The following is a 21,632-nucleotide window of genomic DNA, read 5'->3' on the forward strand; positions in this document are numbered from 1 at the left end:
GCAATGATGTGAACAAAATTGAATACTTCACCCAAAGCGGCAATGTGTCTTTCCTCTTCTAAACACAGCTTAATAGCTCCCATTTTCTGAATGCTCCTGCACACTCAACAAACACCCCCATTCTGCTGCCTACGTAACCACTTCATTTTCCTTGAGATTAATGTATTTAATTCGGAGTGGTATATATGAAGCATTTAAACTGTTCCTTTCTGCAAATGCTACTTTGTACAGCGCTTATCTATGCTCAGTTTTATTTGCGATCACGTTGCCTCTTTTTCAGTATTTTTGTGGCTTCTATTCTGTTTGGTTTATGTAATCTGCACTAAACTGCTTCATGCCCCTCTTCCATAAATATATTGTCTCTGATTTTTTGGGTGTGGGGAAACAGAAGAGGAAAAGGTGACTTGTATAGGCATAAATATAGATGTACTTTGTACCTTGGATCTTGAGCAGTGTGGCTCTCAATCCTTTAATTGTACATTGTACTTCAAGAGCGAAGAATGGGAATCCAGAATGTCACTTGCTACACGATAGATCGTTTCAGTTTTGAAAATGTTTGCTTTGTAATTTAGAGGTGTTAAAGCCTTCATAAAATTTAGCGGGCTTGGTGCAAACAAGCCATATTTACAGTTGCCCTGAAAAGAACAATTGCGGGGGGGGGGGGGGGCGGGCGAAAAAGATGAGCAGTACTCATGGTCTTCTCTCCTTGCTTCGGCAATAGGAAACGTCCCCTGCACTTACCCTGGTGATTGTAGATCATTGCATTCTTCCACATCCTTTTCCCAAAGCATCAACGGGGATTGCTTCTCCTGATTCCTATAGCACAAAGCATGCTGCATGTTTCCCAACAAATCCAAGTGCGCTGTAGCTTCTGTGGGCATATCTAATGCATGCATCTCCTTTGCCCCACGGCAGCAGCACATTTGTGAGTCACATTTTGCCACTGGCCTCCCGGCAGGTGCATAGTTAGGGTGCAGCTGCCAAGGGATCACTTCTGGCAGCATTTCTAGTTGTATTGCTTAAGTTAGTGCTGATTGTGAGCCTCCACTGCTTATTCCAGGCACATACTCACACCACTTTGCAGCAGCTCACGTTTGCCCACACTGAAACAGGCCAGGCATTCTGCTGCTTTTTTTGTGAGGCTTTTTTTTTAAGCCAGCACATGCTGCTTAATTCTATGTCTCTCAGCTGCAGTAGAGGGTGGCTTCTTTCTCCCTTCCTATCTGGTGATGCAGAGATCAGTTTCAGACCATTGACTTGAATTTTTGGCCTCTGTTCACCCTATGTGCTTGGTTCAGGTTCAAGTCTAGCCTCCCTCCAAGCAGCAGCAGGAAAGCGGCCCCCTCCGCTCTCTGAAATGTGAATATCTGAAAGTGCTATCGGTACTTTAAAATGCTCCAGACAGTAAGGAGGGGCCACGCTGGTGTATGTTGTGTGAGAGAAGGCACTGTGCAAACACATAGATCCCAGTGCCTTTTGAGCTACCTTAATCTTTTATAAAGCAGTAAGTCCCAGCTGCAACAGCAGCTGATGCTTACAATACAGAGGATTACGATTTTCCTGAATCATTGGTCGCCCTTGCTTTCATCCTCTCACCTGCCTAGTTATGCAGAGAACTCTCTTCACTTATCCACTGTGCCCTTTTCTTCCGACCTTTCAGAGTGTGCTCGGACAACCATCCAGCTTGTCTCCATTGGTCTATCCCATGGTCTTTATTTCTGTCATGGCTTGCAGAAGCAGCTTTCGTTTCAAGGCTTGACTCTTTCCTTTGTGTTTTTCCCCCTCTCTTGGGAAGCATTGGCTCGTCATGGTGCGGTCTTTGGAAATCATAAACCTTGTATACCCGGGTAATTTGTGTTCACACACCAACTGCACTGTTGTCTCGTGTGGTTGAGAGAGGTTCAGCTGTCTTATGCGACATTGTTTTCTGCAATAGCAGAAAGGGAATTGGATCAGCATAACATTCCCATGTAGAGAATAGGTGGCATATTATCTTGTGCTTTCATAGCACTCTGGGTGAGTCAAAGGCTCTTGAGTCGCTTTATGAATATGGAGTTACAGCTCTCCAGGCCACTGAGAAGGTAGAAGTAGTATCACCAGTGTTGTTATTTTACTTCCCTTGTATGTGGCTTTATTATTAGAGTGAAATTGTGGCCTTAGAAAAATCTGTTGTAGTGTGCCCGTTGACCTCAGTGTAGCCAGGTTTTCTCTTAATTCTAGCAGATCTGTCAGCCGCTAGAGTCCTAGCTTAAAATGTAGATTGGTAAAATTGTGCCTGAGGAGGAAGAGAAATTTCCTGTTCTCTCCTAATGAGATCTGATTAGATCATTGTATAAAGCACTGCCTGCCTGACCAGCTTTAATTCTTGTTCTTACGGCATTCTAGTAAATGGCTGATTGAAATTAAGTGCGTCAAGTTCAGGCTCTGATGTTTACTGTCGTGTCAGCCAGGGAGATGAGGCACCATCTCACCCTCCTGTAAAACAACAAGCAGAAGAAACTGGCTTCCCTGGCCTGAGGAGAACACAGTAAGTGACAGTCAGTGTTACTGTGAAGGCACAAGGTGCTGCCCCACAGAACAGCGCTGTTTCAGCTGCTCGACAGCGCTGTAGTTTGAGCAGAGGTGTGTCGTGGCTGTGAACTGTACCCTTGTTCAAAAACAACCAAATACAGCTAACTGAGTGGCAGCATTCTCTCAGCCAGCACGCAGCTATTTTGGGTTTGCTTCACATGCAGTTATTCTTTGACAGACCCTTGGATGTGATTCCCCTGACCTTTAACTCTCGCTTTCTAATGCTTTTGTTAGCTGTGTTTTACCAATGCGTGTCACGCTCTTTCCCTCTCCCCCTTCTACCAGTTTTATAGATAAGGACTGGTAATTGTCTTTATGGAGGTTGTAATGAGTTCTGTCACCACACAAAGCAGCTCACTAATAAAATAAATCAAAGCAGCAATGAATGAATAGAAGGCACGCTTTTAAAATTAGATTTGTACTGCAAGTGCCATACTGTCACTTGCAGCATGAGACAACGTTAAAAAGGCACTGAGTTGGCAAAGTACCTTGAAAGGGTCACTGAGCTCTGCTAGCAGGAATTAGGAAGCTTTCCATTGCCTCCATGCAGCACTGGTAGTTTCAGCATCATTTGGGAGTAAATATTGTAAAGCACGATTAGGAAAAAAGCATGTAAAACTGATTTTAGATTTTACTTGTTCGGTAACTCAGTTATGTAGCCTTTCTTATCATATCATTACATGCGTTCATGTAATGTCATCTTCTGTGCCTGGAGTCTTGTAGCTCGGAGCTCTTGGCCCAACGCATCATCAGCTCTGTCTAGCTTCCCGTACCCCCTGCCTCTCCCATGTGCCACTCATTAGATAAGTGCTGTCTGCATTATTGCTTCACAAGATCTGCAGTGCAAGGACAGTGCTCTCCAGCTGCACGTTGACTGCAGGGGGCTGTTTCTCACATTACTTAGGGAGTTCATGTTTTCAGGAGATGTGTATTCACGGTGGCCTGACTGAAAGCCTTCCCTTAGAGATCAGGGATAAGTGAGGCATCCTGTGGGCAGGCAGCAAGGATAGCAAGCTGGTGTTTTCATTCAGGCTTGTGTGGCACTAAAATGCAGCTGCTTGTGACCGCTGAGGCTTTCCTGATGCAGGATGCAGTGCACGGTGTAAGAACATGGGTTGTTGAGTGTGTGTACCTATGCAACCGAGGCTTCTTCAGCTGTTCCTGCAGATTTTTATAGTTCCAAAATCTGTTGCAGTTCTTGCAGTCGTACACAAATGATTTCTGTCATAAAAACACAAAACGTCCCCACATTCTTGTTTTCTCAGTCTACCTGTTAATTTCCTATCAGAGGAATCACACTGTGGCCCTCTGCAGCAAAAAGCACAGCAGCTACAGAATAAGAAGCATTTCTAATTCCACTAGAAACTTCACAGAAGCTGAGCGCTAGTTTCTCTTTTCATCTTCGTCTCTTTTGTACCAGCCTCACAAGACACAGCAGGGACAAAAGGAAGGAAATTCTGTAGAAAGTGTTTGTCAACTTTCTTCTTGTCTCTCTTGCTGTAATGACATGTAATTAAGTACCTTGAACTTTAGAAGTTGCCTGTGAAAAATATTCCTCTAACTGAGAGCAACCAACCTCCATTAAGTTATACGCAGTCAGCAAATGACTGTAATTATTAGGGCCAGTAGACAGAGCTGAAACTCCAGAGGACTTTAGTGTCAGAGCTAATAATTATGCAGCAGCCTTGGCCAAATATTTCTCTTCTGAGCTAAGTATTTAATATTGTCACTGTAGAATATTAATGGAATTGCCCGCTATGTGTGAAGCTGTTGACTAAGCTCATTGTACAGTGAACTGCGGTGGCTCAAATTAGCCACAGTGAATGGAGAGATCAAGAACACTGCATCAGCCTGCAGCACCAGCGGACCTTCTTAAATATTGCTGCCTTCAGGGTATTAACGTAAGATCTGGGGACAAAATGAAGGGCAAGACAGTGTGGTGGTTCGAGAATTCCGAAAGTCATTTGTCTTGCATACTGAAGGATACTCTTTCTTTGAGTATTGATTAGATATCTCTGGGAAGCACGTATGAATATATTTCTTAAGCCTAATGTAGTAGATTGGCTGGTTCAGAAAACAACTCCTTTGGTTTCACTTAGACAAAATGATTACCTCTATGCTATAAATAAGGAATAAAAGAAAGTTGTTGCGGAGTGTTGGCACAGATTGGAATCTTCCCAGATGGGGAAAGAAACTTCTGGACCTAATCTAGCCGTTAACCAAGCATCAAGGTGGTCATCTTCAACTAGCAGTGTGTTCCAGTGACTTTATGTGGGCTTTTTTTAAAGCTAATTATGTTTTCACCAGGCAGAGATTTCTACTTAATTGTAAGGCCGCAAAAGCAATGAGTGCATGTCAGCAATGAAACCATAAGAGAGCAGTGATAACCACCGGGAAAAGTAGCAGTTTCTTCTGGTTTCTGGCACTTGAACAGGCTCATGAATTCCCTGGAGTGTTTTGCCTAACACATGACCTGTACTAGAGAGATGGCCTCCCTTTTACAGCAACGTTACACAACCTACGCCCAGGTCTTATATGGCAGTCCAGTTTAACTATTGTGGTTACTATCGCTGTAAAAACGTACATCAATTTAAAGTGTGCTGTGTGCTGTTCTCTGGGTGCTTGGAATTTTTTTTTTTTCCTGTTCTCTTCTCTCAATAATGCAAAATTGAACTGTTTAGCCATCGGGCTTGATAGCACCTGTACTAAATCAAGGCTTGCTGCATGGCTGTAAGCGGGTAGTTATAGGATTTGAGACTAAGGGAAGGAGGGCAGGGTATTTGGGAGAGAGTGTACTTTAAAGTAAAAAATCTGGGTTTAGCTTTTTCATGACTTGAAAGTCTGTCTTTTTTTTCTTCTTCATTTTTCTCTGTGTAACCAAGATTGAATCTGTATCTCTGCTATTCCACAGGTATGGATGTGTGGGGGCCGCATGGAGGACATCCCTTGCTCCAGAGTTGGTCATATCTACAGAAAATATGTTCCATACAAGGTTCCAACAGGAGTCAGCCTGGCAAGAGTAAGTGGCAATGGCATTCCCCACAACAGATGTCTGACTGCAATGTGGCCATGCTGTTGTCTCCTCTCGCACCACAATGGGAGGCAAATGTAGGCTTTGTAGTCCATAAATTGTACTTGTACAGTGGTCAAATGGAGCAGTTTTGCAGTGGTGGATGCGTAGCACAAGGGGAGGAGAGCCTAGGGGAGCCGCAGACTCATGTGCAGGCAGCTGTCATGCTCCAGACATCAGCCATTGCTAGGGGTTGGGAAGGGACTTTGCAATCAGGCGCTGGCTATGGAATCACCAATAAAAACAAGATAGAGCGTTATTTGTGTAATACTTCAGTCATTTTATAGCTGTGCTCTCCCAAGAGCAGAAGGCTTCAGTGTGGTGATTGTGTTTTGGTGATTGAAAGACCTCTCAACTTCAAGCATCACAGACCACTGAATGGGCAAGCTGTAATTTTCCATGATGGAACGTTCTGTGCCATCTTATTTCTTAGTCTAGTCTAGCCCAAAGAGGAAAGAGTTTTTGCCTATCATGCACTAGCTTTCTCCAGTTAATTTCCAAATTGAGAAGGGATTGCATTGCCCTCTGGTGGGAGAAAAAAAATCATAGGAGCAGGAAGGCTGCAAAAGTAAAAAACACAAAAAGGTACCCTGCTGTTCTGCAGTCTTATGGCTTGCACAGTCTCAAAATGTTTCCCAGTTTAATAGCATCACCCTAGTTATAGATTTGGATTTATTACTCAGCCCAGCAATGACCTGTCAGAGCGATAGAGTGCTCTCCTCTCTGTGCCATCTCTTCAGGAAGGAGCTATATTTCTTCTGATTCAGTATTTGGCTCTTGCACACTCCCACGGTGCTGGAAGGAGATGGCAGACAGGTGTAGGAAAGGCTGTTTCTTGGCATCTAAGACTGTACAGTCATCTTGAGATGAACACCTGGCCCTGTTGCATATAGGCTGCATTTGGGGCAGGGTCAGCACGCTGCTTATTCTTAACATCCTAATTTATTTGGAAGTAAATGACTGCTGCTGGACTGACCACCTTCGTGCAGGGTGGGCAGCGCTGCTGGGCTACTGAAGTCATGAATGCACGTGGTACGTTACTGTGTGGCACCAAGAATGTACCTGATGTTGCCAGAGAACAGTCCAAGGTCCAACGGTCTCTTGAGTGTGTTGTGACAAGCAGTAGGGCGGGTGTCTCGGTCGGGCGGTGTACATTGCCATCTTGGAATTGTGCGGTGGATTAAGCTTTACAGTGATACATGAAATATATCGCTGCCAGGAGGTAAACCCTTACTTCTGTTCTGAAGGGTCAGCACCTGAAAGTTCCATATTCCTGCAGTATCTTAGAGTTTCTTTTAAACAGCTTTTTACCCAAGAAAATGGAAAAATAGTGGTAAGAAAGAATATTGTGAAGTGAAGCTTTCCAGAAGAGAGTACTGCAAATCCCATTCCTAGATGGATATAAAAGATGCAATAAGAAGGATTTAAGAAAGCAGCTTTTTGTCAGGGACCTTTGAATGTCCAGTGGTATTTACCAGCATCATTTTCTGACTAGCTTCTTTACAGAAAAAGAGGAAAAAAAACCCAACTTTTGATTAATGTTGTTTTTCTTAGCCACGAAGAGCTAGATATAATGGCCAAGTGCCAAGATTCTGTTTTGACCTCAACTGAAAATATCTTTCTAAAAGTCCCTTGGAACTAGAGAATAATAAAAATAATCTTTGTCCTGAAGCTGGAGAGAAAGAGTGGATGTGAATGAAAATCCTTTCTGAGCAAAAACATGAGAGCTGTTCCGAATGCTAATGTCAGTAGTTTGTGCAGAGTTTTCTCAGGTGTTTTTTCCCTCTCATGTTCACACGTGGCTGTTACCCACACAGAACTTGAAGCGGGTGGCTGAGGTGTGGATGGATGAATATGCAGAGTACATATACCAGCGCAGACCAGAGTACCGGCATCTCTCTGCAGGGGACGTCGCAGCTCAGAAGGAACTTCGCAACAACCTCAACTGCAAAAGCTTCAAGTGGTTCATGAACGAGGTTGCGTGGGACTTGCCAAAGTTCTACCCACCAGTGGAGCCTCCAGCAGCTGCTTGGGGAGAGGCAAGTTTGTGCTCTGAAACCTGCAGTGGGCAAACAGGCTGTGGTTTGGTTTTTTAAAGTTGCCTTACCCATGTGCTCCGGTACCGGTTTTCTGTGAGTATGGTGGAAAGCGAGGGTTTAAAGATCCTGCTTGGTATGTTTCAAAGACCAGAACTCCTCTACCGTTATATTGGCCTGATCAAAGAAGGCAATTAGGCAGCTGTTTCTATTAGTGCACATCTACAAAGAGAATAGAGACTTGGCTTGTTCTGCATGTTGTGTATTTAGTAGAAGGCAGAACATGCCAACAGGGAGGACTAGGGAAAGGCTGCAGCTGAGCATTAGTAGAAATCTCGTATTTCCGAAGGGCTACACAACTCTGTTCAGCTGCTCTGCTCCTTAGCTTTCCCATCTGAAGGCCAGGAAAGCCACCCCTGGTTTTGAAAGTTGGCTGTGTTCTGAGAAAAGAATCACCCCAGGAGTGAAGTCATGGATTGTTACACACAACAACATAGTGGGCTCTTGCAGTCCTCTGGCTAATGGGCTTTGCTGTGTCCTTGCTGTGAGGTTACAGCTGGCGACGGGTCCCATTTTGAGTTCCTGTGCTCTCTTCTAGCTGTTATCTGCCAGCTCAGATACGCAGTTAAGTGAGGAGTCTTAAAACTGTCTTCATACAAATACTGCCGCTATTTGAGGCAATTTAAGCCTTCTTTCCTGTCCCTTGGTAAGAGGAGGAGATTCAGTGACTAATTTACTATTTCAGATACGCAATGTAGGAACTGGACTGTGTGTGGATACTAAGCATGGAGCCCTGGGATCCCCACTGAGGCTGGAAAACTGTGTGAAGGACAGAGGAGAGGCAGCGTGGAACAACGTGCAGGTAAGAGTCCCTCTGATAAATCATCAGCCCCTAAATAAACTTGGGGACGGAGAAGTTATAAAAACAAACCTTTGAGAAGGAAGGCTGTTGCAGAACTCCGTGAGGTGAACAGAGGGTGCTGTGCACCCCAAGGCTCATGTGCTAATTATACTTGATGTGCTCGTAGCAGGATGTGGCTTGTGCTTGTGGCAGGGTCTGGAGCCTGGCAGACTTCGTGCAGAGCTTTTACCTCTGCTTTGAAGTTCTCAGAGTGAACAAAAGAAAGCACAGGAAAACAATATGCCAAAATAATAAAAGAAACCAGTAACAAGGCAGCTGTAATATGTAACAAAGTGAATATTAACTTCAAAGGTTGTGCTGAAAGAAGTGATAGAGGAGCATCATGCATATTAATGAACCTGCAGAAGCATTCAATAACCGCTTACTATCATCCCTCTGACAGGAGGCAAATGCATTATAAACACCCAACCACTGCTGGAGAGAGATGAAACCGGCCAGGTTATAGATTCACCCTCTCAACATATAAGGTGCCAGAAACGACAGCTTTATTGTAACAGAAGGGAAGGAAATATTAGTTTGTCTAAACTGTAGCAGCTGAGCTGAGAAAAGATCAAGAAAACAATGCCTCTATTACAGAGCCATGCATAACTCTTCAGGGGAATGGCTTCAGTGGTAGGAGACGGAGAGTTGTTGCATATCAATTTTGATGCATGGAAACTGGAAATGAAACCCATTTAATCAGGCACAGTCCAAAACTAAGCTTCTGTTGTGTCAGGAGAATCTTGAACAATTAGTGTTGGCTTGTGTTTAGGAAGTGAATGCGTTTTGAACTTCTGTGTAGCGTTGAGCGTAAATGATCGTGGTAATTTCAGTCCCAAGAGAGGTTTAAAAGAGAGACAGAAACAAAGTAGCTTCTTTGCACAGAAGTTTTTGGGCATGCTGCTTCAAATAGTAGCACTCTTCTCATTACTGCTCTTTCTTACTGCCCCATGAGATCTCTATGAAGAGAGGACCATTCCTCCACCTGGCTCCAAAAGGAGCCTGCAGAACAGCCCTTCCCCTTGGGCACTGAGAGCGTGGTGTGCTGGCTAACAGCCCTGCAACACCACGTTGGCTAGTGCTGGTCACAGAGGACACTTGCACCCTTGCCAGAGATGCTGTCCGTGTCAAAGCAGAAAGCAAAAGCTGGACAGCAGTGCCTGCATTTAAACAAGTTTTATCTTTTGTGGGATTCAGTCCTACAATGCTTAAAATCTGTCATAAGCCAAGCCAAGATCATCAGGCTGAAGATGCAGCTTGACCACTACTGTCTCCAGCCGTGGCCAAAAGCAAATGCCACAGGGGCAGTGCAAGGAGCAGAGCATACATGTGGTGGTACTTCCACTGACTGTTCTTCTGTGATCCAATCCCTGTCGCTCAAGGATTTCCAGGCCACATGTGCTGGCCATCCAGCGATTTTCATCAAGGCCACAGCCTTGCCAGGCATTGACAGGCTGTGCCTGGTTGCTAGAGCTAAAACCCTTTCTCTTCTTTTCTGTAGTATCCCTCCTTTCATTTCACCTGAAAGCGCTGAGACATCATTGCAGGGTCAGTAGAAGAGAGCACCAGGAAGCATTGCCCTAGCGATTGCCCTTCTGACACTCCTGTGGAGTGGGTGGGGAGCTGTGGGCCTTCTGGTCTCTTGCGGCAGAAGGTGTGGGACAGACCCTTCTCAAGGTGACTGCAGGCTGCCTGTGCAGACTCGGGTATTTACTGCCAGCTTTAACTCGGAGCTCCTGTAGCACTCTGCCTTTTTTGCTAGCTGTGAAGTGCCGTAATTGGTCAGCTGCTCACTTAATCCATGATGTATGTCTGCATTGCAGAGACATTCCAGGCTGCTATTAGTACCCAAGCTAACCAGCATGGCTGTTTGCAGCAGCACAGTCTCATTTAGCATGCTGCGTGGCAGTCCGCGGGGTAGCTGTTACAGACTCCCCTAGTCAGCAGTCCCTGTCCCCAGAGGTGGAAGTAGTTTTTCCTCTAGAAGATTTCATCCTTTCCCTGAAGCCATCCCCACCCTGTGGGCAAAGAAGGGAACGTAGTTCTGCTGGTGAAAGCACTGTACGCAGTACGAGCCGTCCTGAGGGTCCTGTTTGTCCCGGCAGGTATTCACCTTCAGCTGGAGAGAAGACATCCGTCCTGGGGATCCTCAGCATACCAAGAAGTTTTGTTTTGATGCCATTTCCCACAGCAGCCCTGTCACCCTCTATGACTGTCATGGAATGAAGGGGAACCAGCTCTGGAGATACCGAAAAGTGAGTGTGTGTGTGCGCGCGCGTGCATATTCTCATTTAAGGTATCAATTGCCTGTAGGCACTTAAGTTTCCTTAAAAATGTCATCACTCATGTTTTATTCCTTCTCTTCATGTAGCTGCGATAAGAGAATTCGCAGACAGTCTGTTGTCATTGTGCCATTAATTACCCTCGATTAGAAAGAGGTGGCTCCCCTGTTCCCCTGGTTAGAAATGGTGAGGACTGCGTCTCCAGGGCTTGCTAAGCAGAAGGACACTCTCCTTGCAGTCCTGTCCACAGCTGGCAGTGAGGTGATGCAACACAAAATCTGTTTGCAAAGAGGTGTGCTGTGTTTATTGGTTTGATCTGAATGCTAGAAGGTCATGCCAAAAGTAGATAAGGATTTATTCGTTCTCCTACTAAGCAATGCTTTTGTGGCCAACAGGTAAGTAAATTCTTGACTAAATGCCCTGCGCTAGTCCTTGCAATCTGCGTGCACTGTGCTGCGGGGTGACTGCAGCGGGGTGAGAGCCTGCAGGCTGGAGGCCTGCCTTCACACTTACCTTTAGAGCTTCCCAGTGCCGATGTGAGGATTGGGCTGGGTGCTGTTGCAAGGGGTGGGAATGGACCGTGACACTTGGCTAGCCAGTTAAGCGTGGAAGAACAACTTCAGATACATCCAGGTGACAAAACAGCTTGCCTTGGGTTTTAAGACTTCTTTCTGTTAGTTTTAAACCAGCTTTGCTTCTCTGCTTAGCAACCTCACGTCGAATTTCTCTTCTCCAGGACAAGACTCTCTACCATCCAGTAAGCAGCAGCTGTATGGACTGCAGTGAGAGTGACCGAAAGATCTTTATGAATAGCTGCAATCCTTCATCTCCAACACAGCAGTGGATATTTGAACATACAAACTCAACTGTCTTGGAAAAATTTAACAGAAATCTTGATCTTTAAAAGACTGAGAAAATATATATATATATATTTTACAATTATAGTTTTTACTGGGGAGGGTTACAAAAAATTTTTTTAAGAATACTTTTTTTTAAACAGTTAATGAAGGTAAAAGGGAGAATCTCAGGAGAAGGTTAACTAGCAGGCCAGTCTTTATTGCAAAGATGCTGCATCCTTCTCTTCTGGGGATGGTGGAATTTTAAAGGCTTTGCCAGAGCCACTTCTGTGCTGAGACTGAACAGAAACTCTGTTTTTAGAGGAGTCTGAATGTGATTCAAACCGCTTTTGTTTTGTTTCTGCTTTTTTTTTGTTTTCTTCTATTTCCCACCTGGGTCTGGTGTTAAATGATTTTGTTATCCAGGACCCTTCAGGACTTTTTGTAGCTGCTATTCTACCCGCTGAAGCATTCCCATGTAGGTGCTTTATCTTCCAAAGTCCATCTAAGTAAAGTCTTGAACACAAGATTTAATCCTCTGACGTCATAGATGTAAAAAAAAAAAAAAAAAAGGCCATCAAAATGTAAAATGAAATGAATATTTTTTTTTGCCCTAAAGCAAAATATATTTCAAACAGGTTGAATATTATTACTTTCCAAATCATAGCTCTGATAAAGGAATGAGCTGTAGTGGAAGTGCAGCCAAGTGTTGGGAATATCGCTGTAGTTATTAGCGATGAGGAATCTGGGTTTCTGGTCCATTCACTTTGCAGTCAGTTTGTCACTCGCTGTTGAATCTTCAAGGTGAAAGATTAGCAGAGGGTTTTTAAGTAAGCACAGTTCTTACAGGTGAAGGTTTTTGCTAAGGGCCTTTGGATATCAGGTTCCAAATTTGCCTCTTATTCAGAGTCTTCTTAGTACGGACACTTTTAGTACAATTTCTCAGAGTTAAATCTACTACATGAAGGCAACTTCCATTTTTCCTCTAGAGGTTTGAAAGCTAACTTAATTCACAGTTGGTGTGAGCAGATTAATTCAGCATAATTAAGTCAGGGCTGAGGTGAGCCATTGGTCTTTATCCATTTGTTCTTCAGTCTGTAGTTGCAGTCATGAGTTCTGTGGTCAGTAGTGTTCTAGCCTTGTGGAAATGCACTATTAATCTCTCCCCCTTTCCCAACATCCACAGCACTGCACGGCTTACTGTGACTGGAAACGTCTTTGCTTAAGCAGAGATGTGGGATTGATGGGCCCATTTCACTAGTACCCTGTTCCTTGTGTAGTCAGTTCCCAGTGCAAGGTATCACCCTTCTGGTTTGATGCAGGATCTGCCAGACACTGAATCAGAATTGTCTCATCCCAGGAGCTGGAAAAAAGTACTGACACTAAAGGATGAATGGAGGACCATTGGTTTCAAGTGTATCTGAACCAAGTGTTTAAAAAAAAAAAAAACCCACACTGGTTTAAAATTAAGTTGTTGCAAAAAGATACAATAGTTCAGCCCATTTAGTCTCATACTGAAGGCAGCAGTGGCATTTTCTAGTAAAAGCTGTGAAGGACGGTGCAGTTAGCCTTTTGCAAAGATGCTGCGTAAATCAATAAAACCAGCCCTTTTCCAGTAATTGCCCAGCTCCGCAGTTTGTCCAGCTGAGGAGACAGTGTGCAGTCAGCTCTGAGAGTGGAAGGCTGGAACACTCGGGGTAGGAGCAGGGACACCCCTCTGGGACTCTCGATAAGCACGGTTAATGGACTTTCCCTCCTTGGGGGAGCGGGGAAGCTCTGCTCTGGGGTGTCTTTCTCTTCTGCGAAGGCGAGGAGATTTTTTTGCCTAGTGTCAAGAAACAAGCAGGCTGGCTCCCTCTGCAGACCTCCAGAAGTAACAGCCCTTTCTGATGTTGCCAACTGTAGGATCACTGCCCGTGTTTCAAGGCATGTCGTGCTGTGTTTGTCAACTGGAACACAAGTAGCTGCCCCTCAGGCTCTCAAGTCTGGTGTATTGACTGTGAGGCTCAAAATCGTTTCCACCTCTCATCCTCCCTGCTGCGGCCGTGTCTCACCTGTTCTGCCCATGCGGTCACGAAGCAAGGGAAACAGGGGCGCTGGATTGCAGCTGGGTCCGGGCTTGCCAAATATGTTGGTGTCTAACATTTTGGGAGTGAAGGGAAAAAGGAAAAAGAGCTCTAGGCTTTCCTTGTGATGGTTTGGCAGCAGTATTGCTATGAAAGTGAGACCAGTGTCAAGCAGAGTTGACATCTTCTGTTCTCAGTAACTACAATATGTCTGTCATTAGGATCCCTTCTCATTTCTACGGGAGACGGAGCCACTTTCCAGTGCTTTGTGTCTGACTGTTGCTTTCCTTAAGTTATTAATGCTCTCATTAGTCTCATAGTGCTGACTGTGGATCGCTAGGCGGCCTGACTAGATGTCTTTATGAATGTTTTAATACCTGTGGAACAAGCAGCTGTTTGTCCATGAACAGTGCTAGTTTTTTTTAAAATTGGGACACAGTCAGCAAAGTGTATAAATGGACTGTAGCTCATTCCGCTTGCAGCTTGCAACTTTGTGTGTCTTAGTTTTCTAACGAGAGGATTAGCTTCTGTTTCTAAAATGCATGGCTTGCTTCGTTCTTGGGCTCACCTTGTGAAGAGAGCCCTAGCTGCTTGGCTTGCTGGACGCTTGCTTCAGAGGGAACTGCAGTAATGAAGAGGTCTTTTACCACTTAATGATCTTAATTTGGAGAGAAAGGACAGCTCTTAGCAGTACGCACCAAAAGATTAGGTAACTGTTGAGGCAATCCCTGTCTGACAACCAACCACCAGTACATGGAAACTGGAGCTTTGGTGTGAGTGGTCCTACTGGGTCCTTCTCAGTATGGTTGATCTGATCTGTTTTCCAAAGGTTTGGGATCTGCGTGTGATGAGTGCCCCACAGATTCTGTGTACTTCTGACTGGCTTGCTGGGCTTTGAGCTATTCATTTATTTACATCAATTATACTTTTCAATACCCTAGAGGCTTTGCTGACTAATGAGAAGACTTAATATAGCCAACCATCCACTGATTGAGAAATAGAAGCTGTATTTCATCACCTACATCTTTAATTGAGCCTTCGCTGGGCAATCTGGTTAATTATTCCAATTACTTTTGGTTATTTGTAAGCAAAATTGCTAAAGCGTGAATACATAAGCGAATCTTCACATCTGCATGCAAGTCAAGACTGGAGATAAATACTAGTGATTATCTAATGCAAAATAAATGTTTTCATATTTTTTTCCCCCAAAATATTCAAACAACCCTTCTCTCCGAGACTGCATAAATTCTGCTGCTTTTCAGTATCAGAATCCCAGACAATAGGGGGATCCCTGGGTGTGTGCTATGTCACATAATAATACTTTGATTTGCTCTTGAAGCTCTTGTTGATTCGTACTGGTGCTAATCTCTAAGGCCTACAGACAGAGTGAATAGGTTTGGGGCTCTTCTGTGTGCAAGATGGGGGTTTTTTTCATGCCTGGGAAATTAACTTTCTTTTCCACACCATAAGAGAAGAACGTTTGGGCCTTACTGAAAGAGGAATACAGCATCATTAAAATAAAGATGTGCCTTTTTAAATGTAAATGTACAGCAAATGCTTAAACTTGAACCATTTCCTAGTGCCTTGCTGGACAAGAGAGAAGAGGGGAAGGGGCTGGGAGATAAGGATGTAGTGCAGTGTTTGTGTTCGTGTGTGTTTTTTAAAATGTCTGACTTCAAGTGCAAAATTTGTGTGAATGACAGTAATTCGGAAGCTCCTGAGTTTCCTCTGTTAAATCGATATCATTAATGACTCGGGGGGGAGGGGAGGGGAGGATTGTCACTCTGAATAGGACAACTTGGAAAGGATGGCAGCGTTCTCTTGGGACACTGTAGCAACTAAAGCTAGACCAGAGGATGTCTTGGTTAGCTAGACCAGAGGATGTCTTGGTTAGCTAGACCAGAGGATGTCTCCTGGTGAAGGCTCAGGCATTTCCTCGGCTTGCAAGATCCTGCATTTTATTTTCTAAGTACCCAAATCAGAAATCACAAATAGTCCTGAAGGGATATAAAATCTGTGCAGAAGTGTCTTTTGGAAAGCCGATGCCTTCCATCACTGGGAAACTTTCAAAGGGTGTGTTCAAATCCCTAATACAGAAGTAGCAAGAAAGCAATGTCTCAGCTTAACTTTCTTCCTGGTTTGTTTTACAGTAGTCTGTGCACAGGGCTTTGCTTTCCTTTACTGGAGAGTTCCAGTCAGGAAACATTCCTCCTCCCTGCTGCATGGAGACGTCAATGTACTAAAAGTCAAACAGGCACCACCAGCAACCAGCATTGCAGAACACAGTGCTCTCGTGGCTACTGCGGGATCGTTATAGTAGCTGTGCCGGCTTGCATCACGGAGGGGAGAGGAGAGACATCTCCTAAAAGTCATACTGGGCAATTGCATAACTGCTGGGCAAAAAGGGAGAAGCTTTTATTTAAAATTGTCTTTTGAGATATGGACAGACACTTAATGGTTTTGCCTGGAGAGGACAGAGAGCCTCTAGCAGTCAGCCCATCACGCTTTCAGTTGAAAGAGCCCTGGTGAAGTTACGTCCGAAACAGGCTGGCTCTGCTGGCACAAGGGTATGGCACATCCACTCCCAGCTGCTGTGGTTCCTGTCCCTGCTCACCTGTTGCATTTCTAACCACTTGCAACAAAGGAGCCTGGTGGTGCCTAAGTCGGTCCTTACCTGACAAGCGGCAATCTCAGTTTCCATTTTAACCATCATTTAGCATGAAACGCCTCTTAAATAGTTAGAAAACTGGTGCCAAAATGGTGAGCAGCTTTAGGTTAATGTCAGAGTCCGCAGGGATAGGATTAAAAGGTCTTTCACAGGATACATAGCAAAAAGGGGAGCTGGACTGGGAGTCGGGAGCGCTGGGTCCTGCTCCTAGTCTGCCCGTGGGCTGTTACTTGACCCTGAGCAAGGAAAGTCCGTGTGCTGCGATTTCCCAAGCTGTGTAAGATTTAGCTTTAAGTGCTTTATTTGCTGACGTAATGAGTGTTGAATCTGTACTTTAAAACAAACTGCAAGTCCCCAGCTGGTTCGAGTGGAGAGGAGCGATGCAATGAGTGGAGAATGGGAAAGCTGAGATCTGAAATTTCCATCGGCATTCAACACGCAGTTGTCAGTTCATTTCATACTCCTCATTAACCAGTCCGATTGATTTATTCACATAAATTTAAAGTGTAACTGAAATAAACTCACCCCTGCTCTCATTGCTCCTTTGTAGCGTCACGCTTTAACTTGGGAGATCCGTGTTTGAAACTAGGCAATGACAGATTATGGAAATCCTAATAAAAATTCTGTGTCTGTTTTTTGATTCCGCCTCTGCTAGCTGAGTATGCTCATTTATTCGCTGCATTTGAGCTTTCTTGATGCTTCTGTATGACCCAAAAGGCTTCAATGATTCCAGCAGATGTGAGGGATTTGGAAGTTTTATATAAAGCCACAGGATCTATGTGGTCTTAAATCTGCTAGTTCAAATCTAGCAAAAAAAGTCCTAATCCCAATTAGTGAGCAAGTAAATGTGAAATCCAACCACAAAACAAGATAAAAAACTGATCAAGCTAATAGACTAAAACGTTAGCTTTTACGATAACAATAACAAATAGCTTTAGCCTCTAGGGTGGAGAAGGGAATTGGTTTCAAAACGCATTCTCCAGGATCTCAGTGATAATGTCTAAGTTTGTCTATTCCTTGTACTGCATGCATTTTATCTGTAAAACTGGATGGTGCCTCTTGAATCAGTGTATATTTATTTCCGTGCATATTAGGACCAACAGCCTAATATCTGGGGGTGGTAAAGGACTTGTAGCACTTTAATGTAGTAGCTTTCATAAATTGGGAATCATTGATAGAATGCCTAGTGTTTTTAAAGTTGAATGGACTTCCTTTTATAATATATTTAAAATAAATTTTTAATGTGTTTTCTGAAACTGTGTATGCAGAAATGACTGTCCCTGCCTGGTTTGCTCCAGTGATTGATTTCCCTTTCTCTCTATTTCTTACGAGAATAAGCTTAGTTACCCTGGTCTGGTGTTTCCTCAGCACAGGCTTCCTGCCACGTCACACGCTGCTCTCCTCCAGCCCCTTTGGGGAACATCCTTCCCGGCTGCCCTTTGAAGGTATTGGATATAAATCGTGGGGTTTACTGTGCTCATGCACGAGCAGCCGACAAGCTCACGCCTGGGCGCTCCGTGGGGTGTACGTGGCAGGTCCAGGCAGCTGGGGGCTGCGGTGATGCCTGTGGGACGGGAGCTGTGAACTGCTGTCTGCCCCTCACAGCTGATTCCAGCCAGCTCTGAAATCAATGGGGACAACCCACCATGCCCCAAAACTCCAGCCTGTCAGAGGACCCTGCCGCACTTCAGCTCAGACAGGTTTAATGAAGACAGGTAGCCACAAGGGGAGGAGACACATGAGAAGAAATGTAAGGAGGTATGGACAAAGCTGGAGGAGATGTGGAGGGAGACATGTTCACGCAAGGAGGTGCTCCGTGCCCAAGGGTACAATCCTGGAGGGACCATGGCCATGGTGGATGACTTGTGCCAAGGTGGATGACTGCCAAGGGGTAGTGGCCATGGACAAGCCGTGTTGGTAGGGCACTCTGGGAAGCACAGTGGAGCAGAGAAAACCCAGCACGGAGAAGTGAAGACAAACAGTTACACACTTGACCCTGATCTCCTGCACCACCTGTCACCTCACTGAACAAATTGGCACAGACTGCGTATGAACAGTGGCAAAGGGGAGGTGAGACTAGGAATGAGGGAAGACAGATGTTTGGATGAAATTTGGCCAAAGGAAGGAGGAGGAAAGGTGTTTACTTCAGTGTGTGTTTTCTTTTTTCTCAATACCCAAATCAGTGATTAGAAATTTGTGTTAATTGGCAACTAAGTAAGTAGAAATTCCCCAGGTTGATACTATTGCAGAGGACACAGTGTTGGAGCATCATCTACTGCAGTGACGACCTCATGGTCAAGCTACGGCTGGCTTTGTAGGGAGGAGCTTCTGAGTGTAGTTGGCCACTACTCTGTGTGAGCGAGTACTTCAGAAGAGGGGCTGGGGTGGGACTCTGAGACACTGTTGTCCTCCTGGCCAAACACCGTATGGTGATCCTCGAGCTGTCCTCCTCCTTGTCATGCCTGGATGGTGACCCTTTGCAGTCCTCCTTGGAGCGTGGGCCTTGCTGTCCTCTAAAGAACAGAGCCTTGTGGTGAGGCCTTCTGAGAGCTGACACCCGGGACACTGCCCTCCCCCAGCCTGCCATCAGCCACGTGTTCAAAGCAACGCAAAAAGCTTTTCTCAAAGGCAGTTTGTGTGTTTACTGCTGACAGATATGACCATGAGAATAAAATGTTAAAATCACCCAAGCCTATACATGCGTTGTGTCTGAACTACCTTTTCCTGTGGTTTGAGGGAACTCGGCATTACAAAATTGTTGCCCAGCTTAGGGCAGGATCAAGCTGTTGCTCTGCTTTCTCTGCGCAGCTGCCTTGAGAGAAACTGCTGGTAGATCCATCCTACACCTTAGTCTTCAGGGGAGCGTTTTTAACAGCTCACTGCCCTGTTTGTGTTCTAGTCGGGGCGGGAAGAGCAGTCTTTCAGCCCAAGACAAGGTAAGTTTATATGCATTGCTCACAGCCCTGTGCCATGTTCCCATTAGGACCCCCAGCACTTTCTACAGTCACCACTTCATTTCTTCCCAGCATTCCTTTTTACTTGACTCGATGGGGTGAAAAACTGAAATAAACGGAGGGAAGACAAACAATAGCATGTGTGAAAATCTGCATGTGTGAAAATCAGCAAGGCGTGCTACTAAGGCAGGACTGTGCTGTGATGTTTGGGCCATGGGAACACTTCCCAGGGGGACTATGTGCCAAAAGCTGTGACAGTTTAAGCATTTTAGCAAGTTCAATATGTGCCACCCTCAAAAAATGCTGAGGAGAGCGGAGTCTGGCGGAGGGCGCTAGGGCAGAGTCTCCATTGGCCACCATGGTAAAGAAAATGGAAACGGTCTGATTCCTGACTGGAGGTATAAAAAAAAATTAAAAGGCCTTTTTCCCAGGACATCGTTGGCAGCGCAGACCTTTTGGAGAGCAGCATCTCTGTCCCAAGATCCCTGAAAGGCTCCATTAAAACAGTAAGTTCCAGGTGACAGCTACATCGTAGACCTATCTTTAGAGGGTAGTGCTGCTCCAGCTGAGATTTAAAGGCCTGTGCAGGTTCCCCTAATTTGATTAGAGGCCTGGCTTGGATGGGCAGGCTATTACAGCTTCAAAGGCACTAAAGCTGCCTGGGTGCTGATGGGTTTATGAAACATTGTTTCTCACTTCATTGCAGCTCCCACAAAGAATTATTAGATCAGGTTAGTGATAGATACCTAATAAAGAATGTCTCTATGAGGCAGTTTATTTCACAGCAAGCTAGTTCCGGACTAGCAGCCTGTGAAATCTTGAGGTTCCCATGAGGATAAATATGCTGAAATAAACTGCAATTATGTGAACACCTCCATGCACTTCTTTTTTATTTTAAAAAAGGTGTCATTGTGTTAGCCTAAGCTGGAAGTACTTAGCATTGAATTAACAAACAGACAGTGACAAAAGCAGGGTGTTTTTTTTTTCCTCTTAGGAGGTGTTGCAAAACAACTTAAAATCCTTTCATTTGCATGGGATGAGAGTTGCAGCCAAAGATGAAATACAACCTGACGGTGCTTGTTCCTCCAGCCACTCCCAGCCTCCCATAGAACAGTCCAGGGAGCACCTGCAGAATCTCCTCCTCACAGAGACATGAGGAAGTCCTGCCTCTTATGATTGTGTTCCCTTTTATCTACTTGCTCGCTGCTAGTATCACCTGCCCCTACAGTTGGTGCTTTCAGCTTCCCGAATGTCCTCCTGCAAGATTTCGTCAACCTGCCATTCGATTTTTATTTGTAATGTTAAGATAAACCTAGAAAGCTTGCTACTGGGAGCTCTGAGATCACTGTCAGCCTTCTGGTGTTTTCCTTTTCCCAAAACCAAAGCAATATCTGTGTGGGTTTTGCCAGGAGGCTATTACTTCAGGCACGCAGGTCCCAGGCAATTTGGCCAGGGGCTTTTATAAGCGGCACCATCTTGCTTTTAAATCTCTTTGCTCTTCACTAACTGCTTGTTGGTCTTCGGGTAAAGTCGTTTGTTTCTATCACCTTCCCATTGGAGTGTCTGGCTTCTGGGAGCGGTGTCCCCAGGAGAGTGCACTGTGGTTCTGTAGTAGTCACACGCACAAACAGGAATTAGTAATTGCCTGAGTGCACCAGTAATAAAAATTAAGACAAGAGGCAGAACTGCTGAGGAAGAGTATTAAGTTCCTGCCCTGCGGATTTATTCTGAGACACGTTTGGTATTGCAATGACTGCCTGGAAAATACATATTTTAGCACTTCTTGGTTGTTTTGCGGGGAGCAGGCAGAACGGGCTGCAAGACGCCTGTCGGTGTTACCGTGGAGCAGGCTGATCTGATGACCAAGGGCTTTGAGGAGACTCTTTTTTGCAAAGGTATTTCGTGTGCGTGATTCAGCACAGTTCATCCTGTGCTAACGCACATTGTTCCACGTGTGGGATTTCAGACTTTGAAGTAATTTTAGTCTATAGAACCTCTTTTCTGTTTGTGCAAAAAGTCTTTTCTTCAGGAAGATTAAATCCTTTTCCATTTACGGCTGCCCACGCACCTCTGACAATACAATGGTGTTACAGAGGTGACAGCATTTCCACAAAGTAACATCTTTTCTCTACAGATCAGTAGGAATTTCTTTCTTCCCCCATCTCATTTTACTACTTTTTTTTTTTTCCTGAAGATGAAAGAAATGCAAAGCTTCAAGTAAGATTGCTTTGGGAAACACTTTCCCAGG

The 21,632-nt window shown here is 44.8% G+C and overlaps 1 protein-coding gene across 1 annotated transcript in view; it reads left to right on the forward strand.

The window, feature by feature from the left end:
- The window catches only part of GALNT10 (polypeptide N-acetylgalactosaminyltransferase 10), a 91,504-nt gene extending 72,621 nt beyond the window's left edge, over positions 1-18,883 (forward strand). Inside the window, exons 8-12 of the mRNA XM_063349084.1 lie at positions 5,483-5,590; positions 7,459-7,680; positions 8,423-8,539; positions 10,684-10,833; positions 11,597-18,883. Coding sequence (XP_063205154.1) covers positions 5,483-5,590; positions 7,459-7,680; positions 8,423-8,539; positions 10,684-10,833; positions 11,597-11,764 — 765 coding nt within the window. The 3' untranslated portion in view covers positions 11,765-18,883. The remainder of the gene's footprint in view (positions 1-5,482; positions 5,591-7,458; positions 7,681-8,422; positions 8,540-10,683; positions 10,834-11,596) is intronic.
- Positions 18,884-21,632: the final 2,749 nt, after the last annotated feature.

Source organism: Chroicocephalus ridibundus, chromosome 11 (genome assembly GCF_963924245.1).
Source record: "Chroicocephalus ridibundus chromosome 11, bChrRid1.1, whole genome shotgun sequence".
Taxonomy (NCBI): Eukaryota; Metazoa; Chordata; class Aves; order Charadriiformes; family Laridae; genus Chroicocephalus; species Chroicocephalus ridibundus.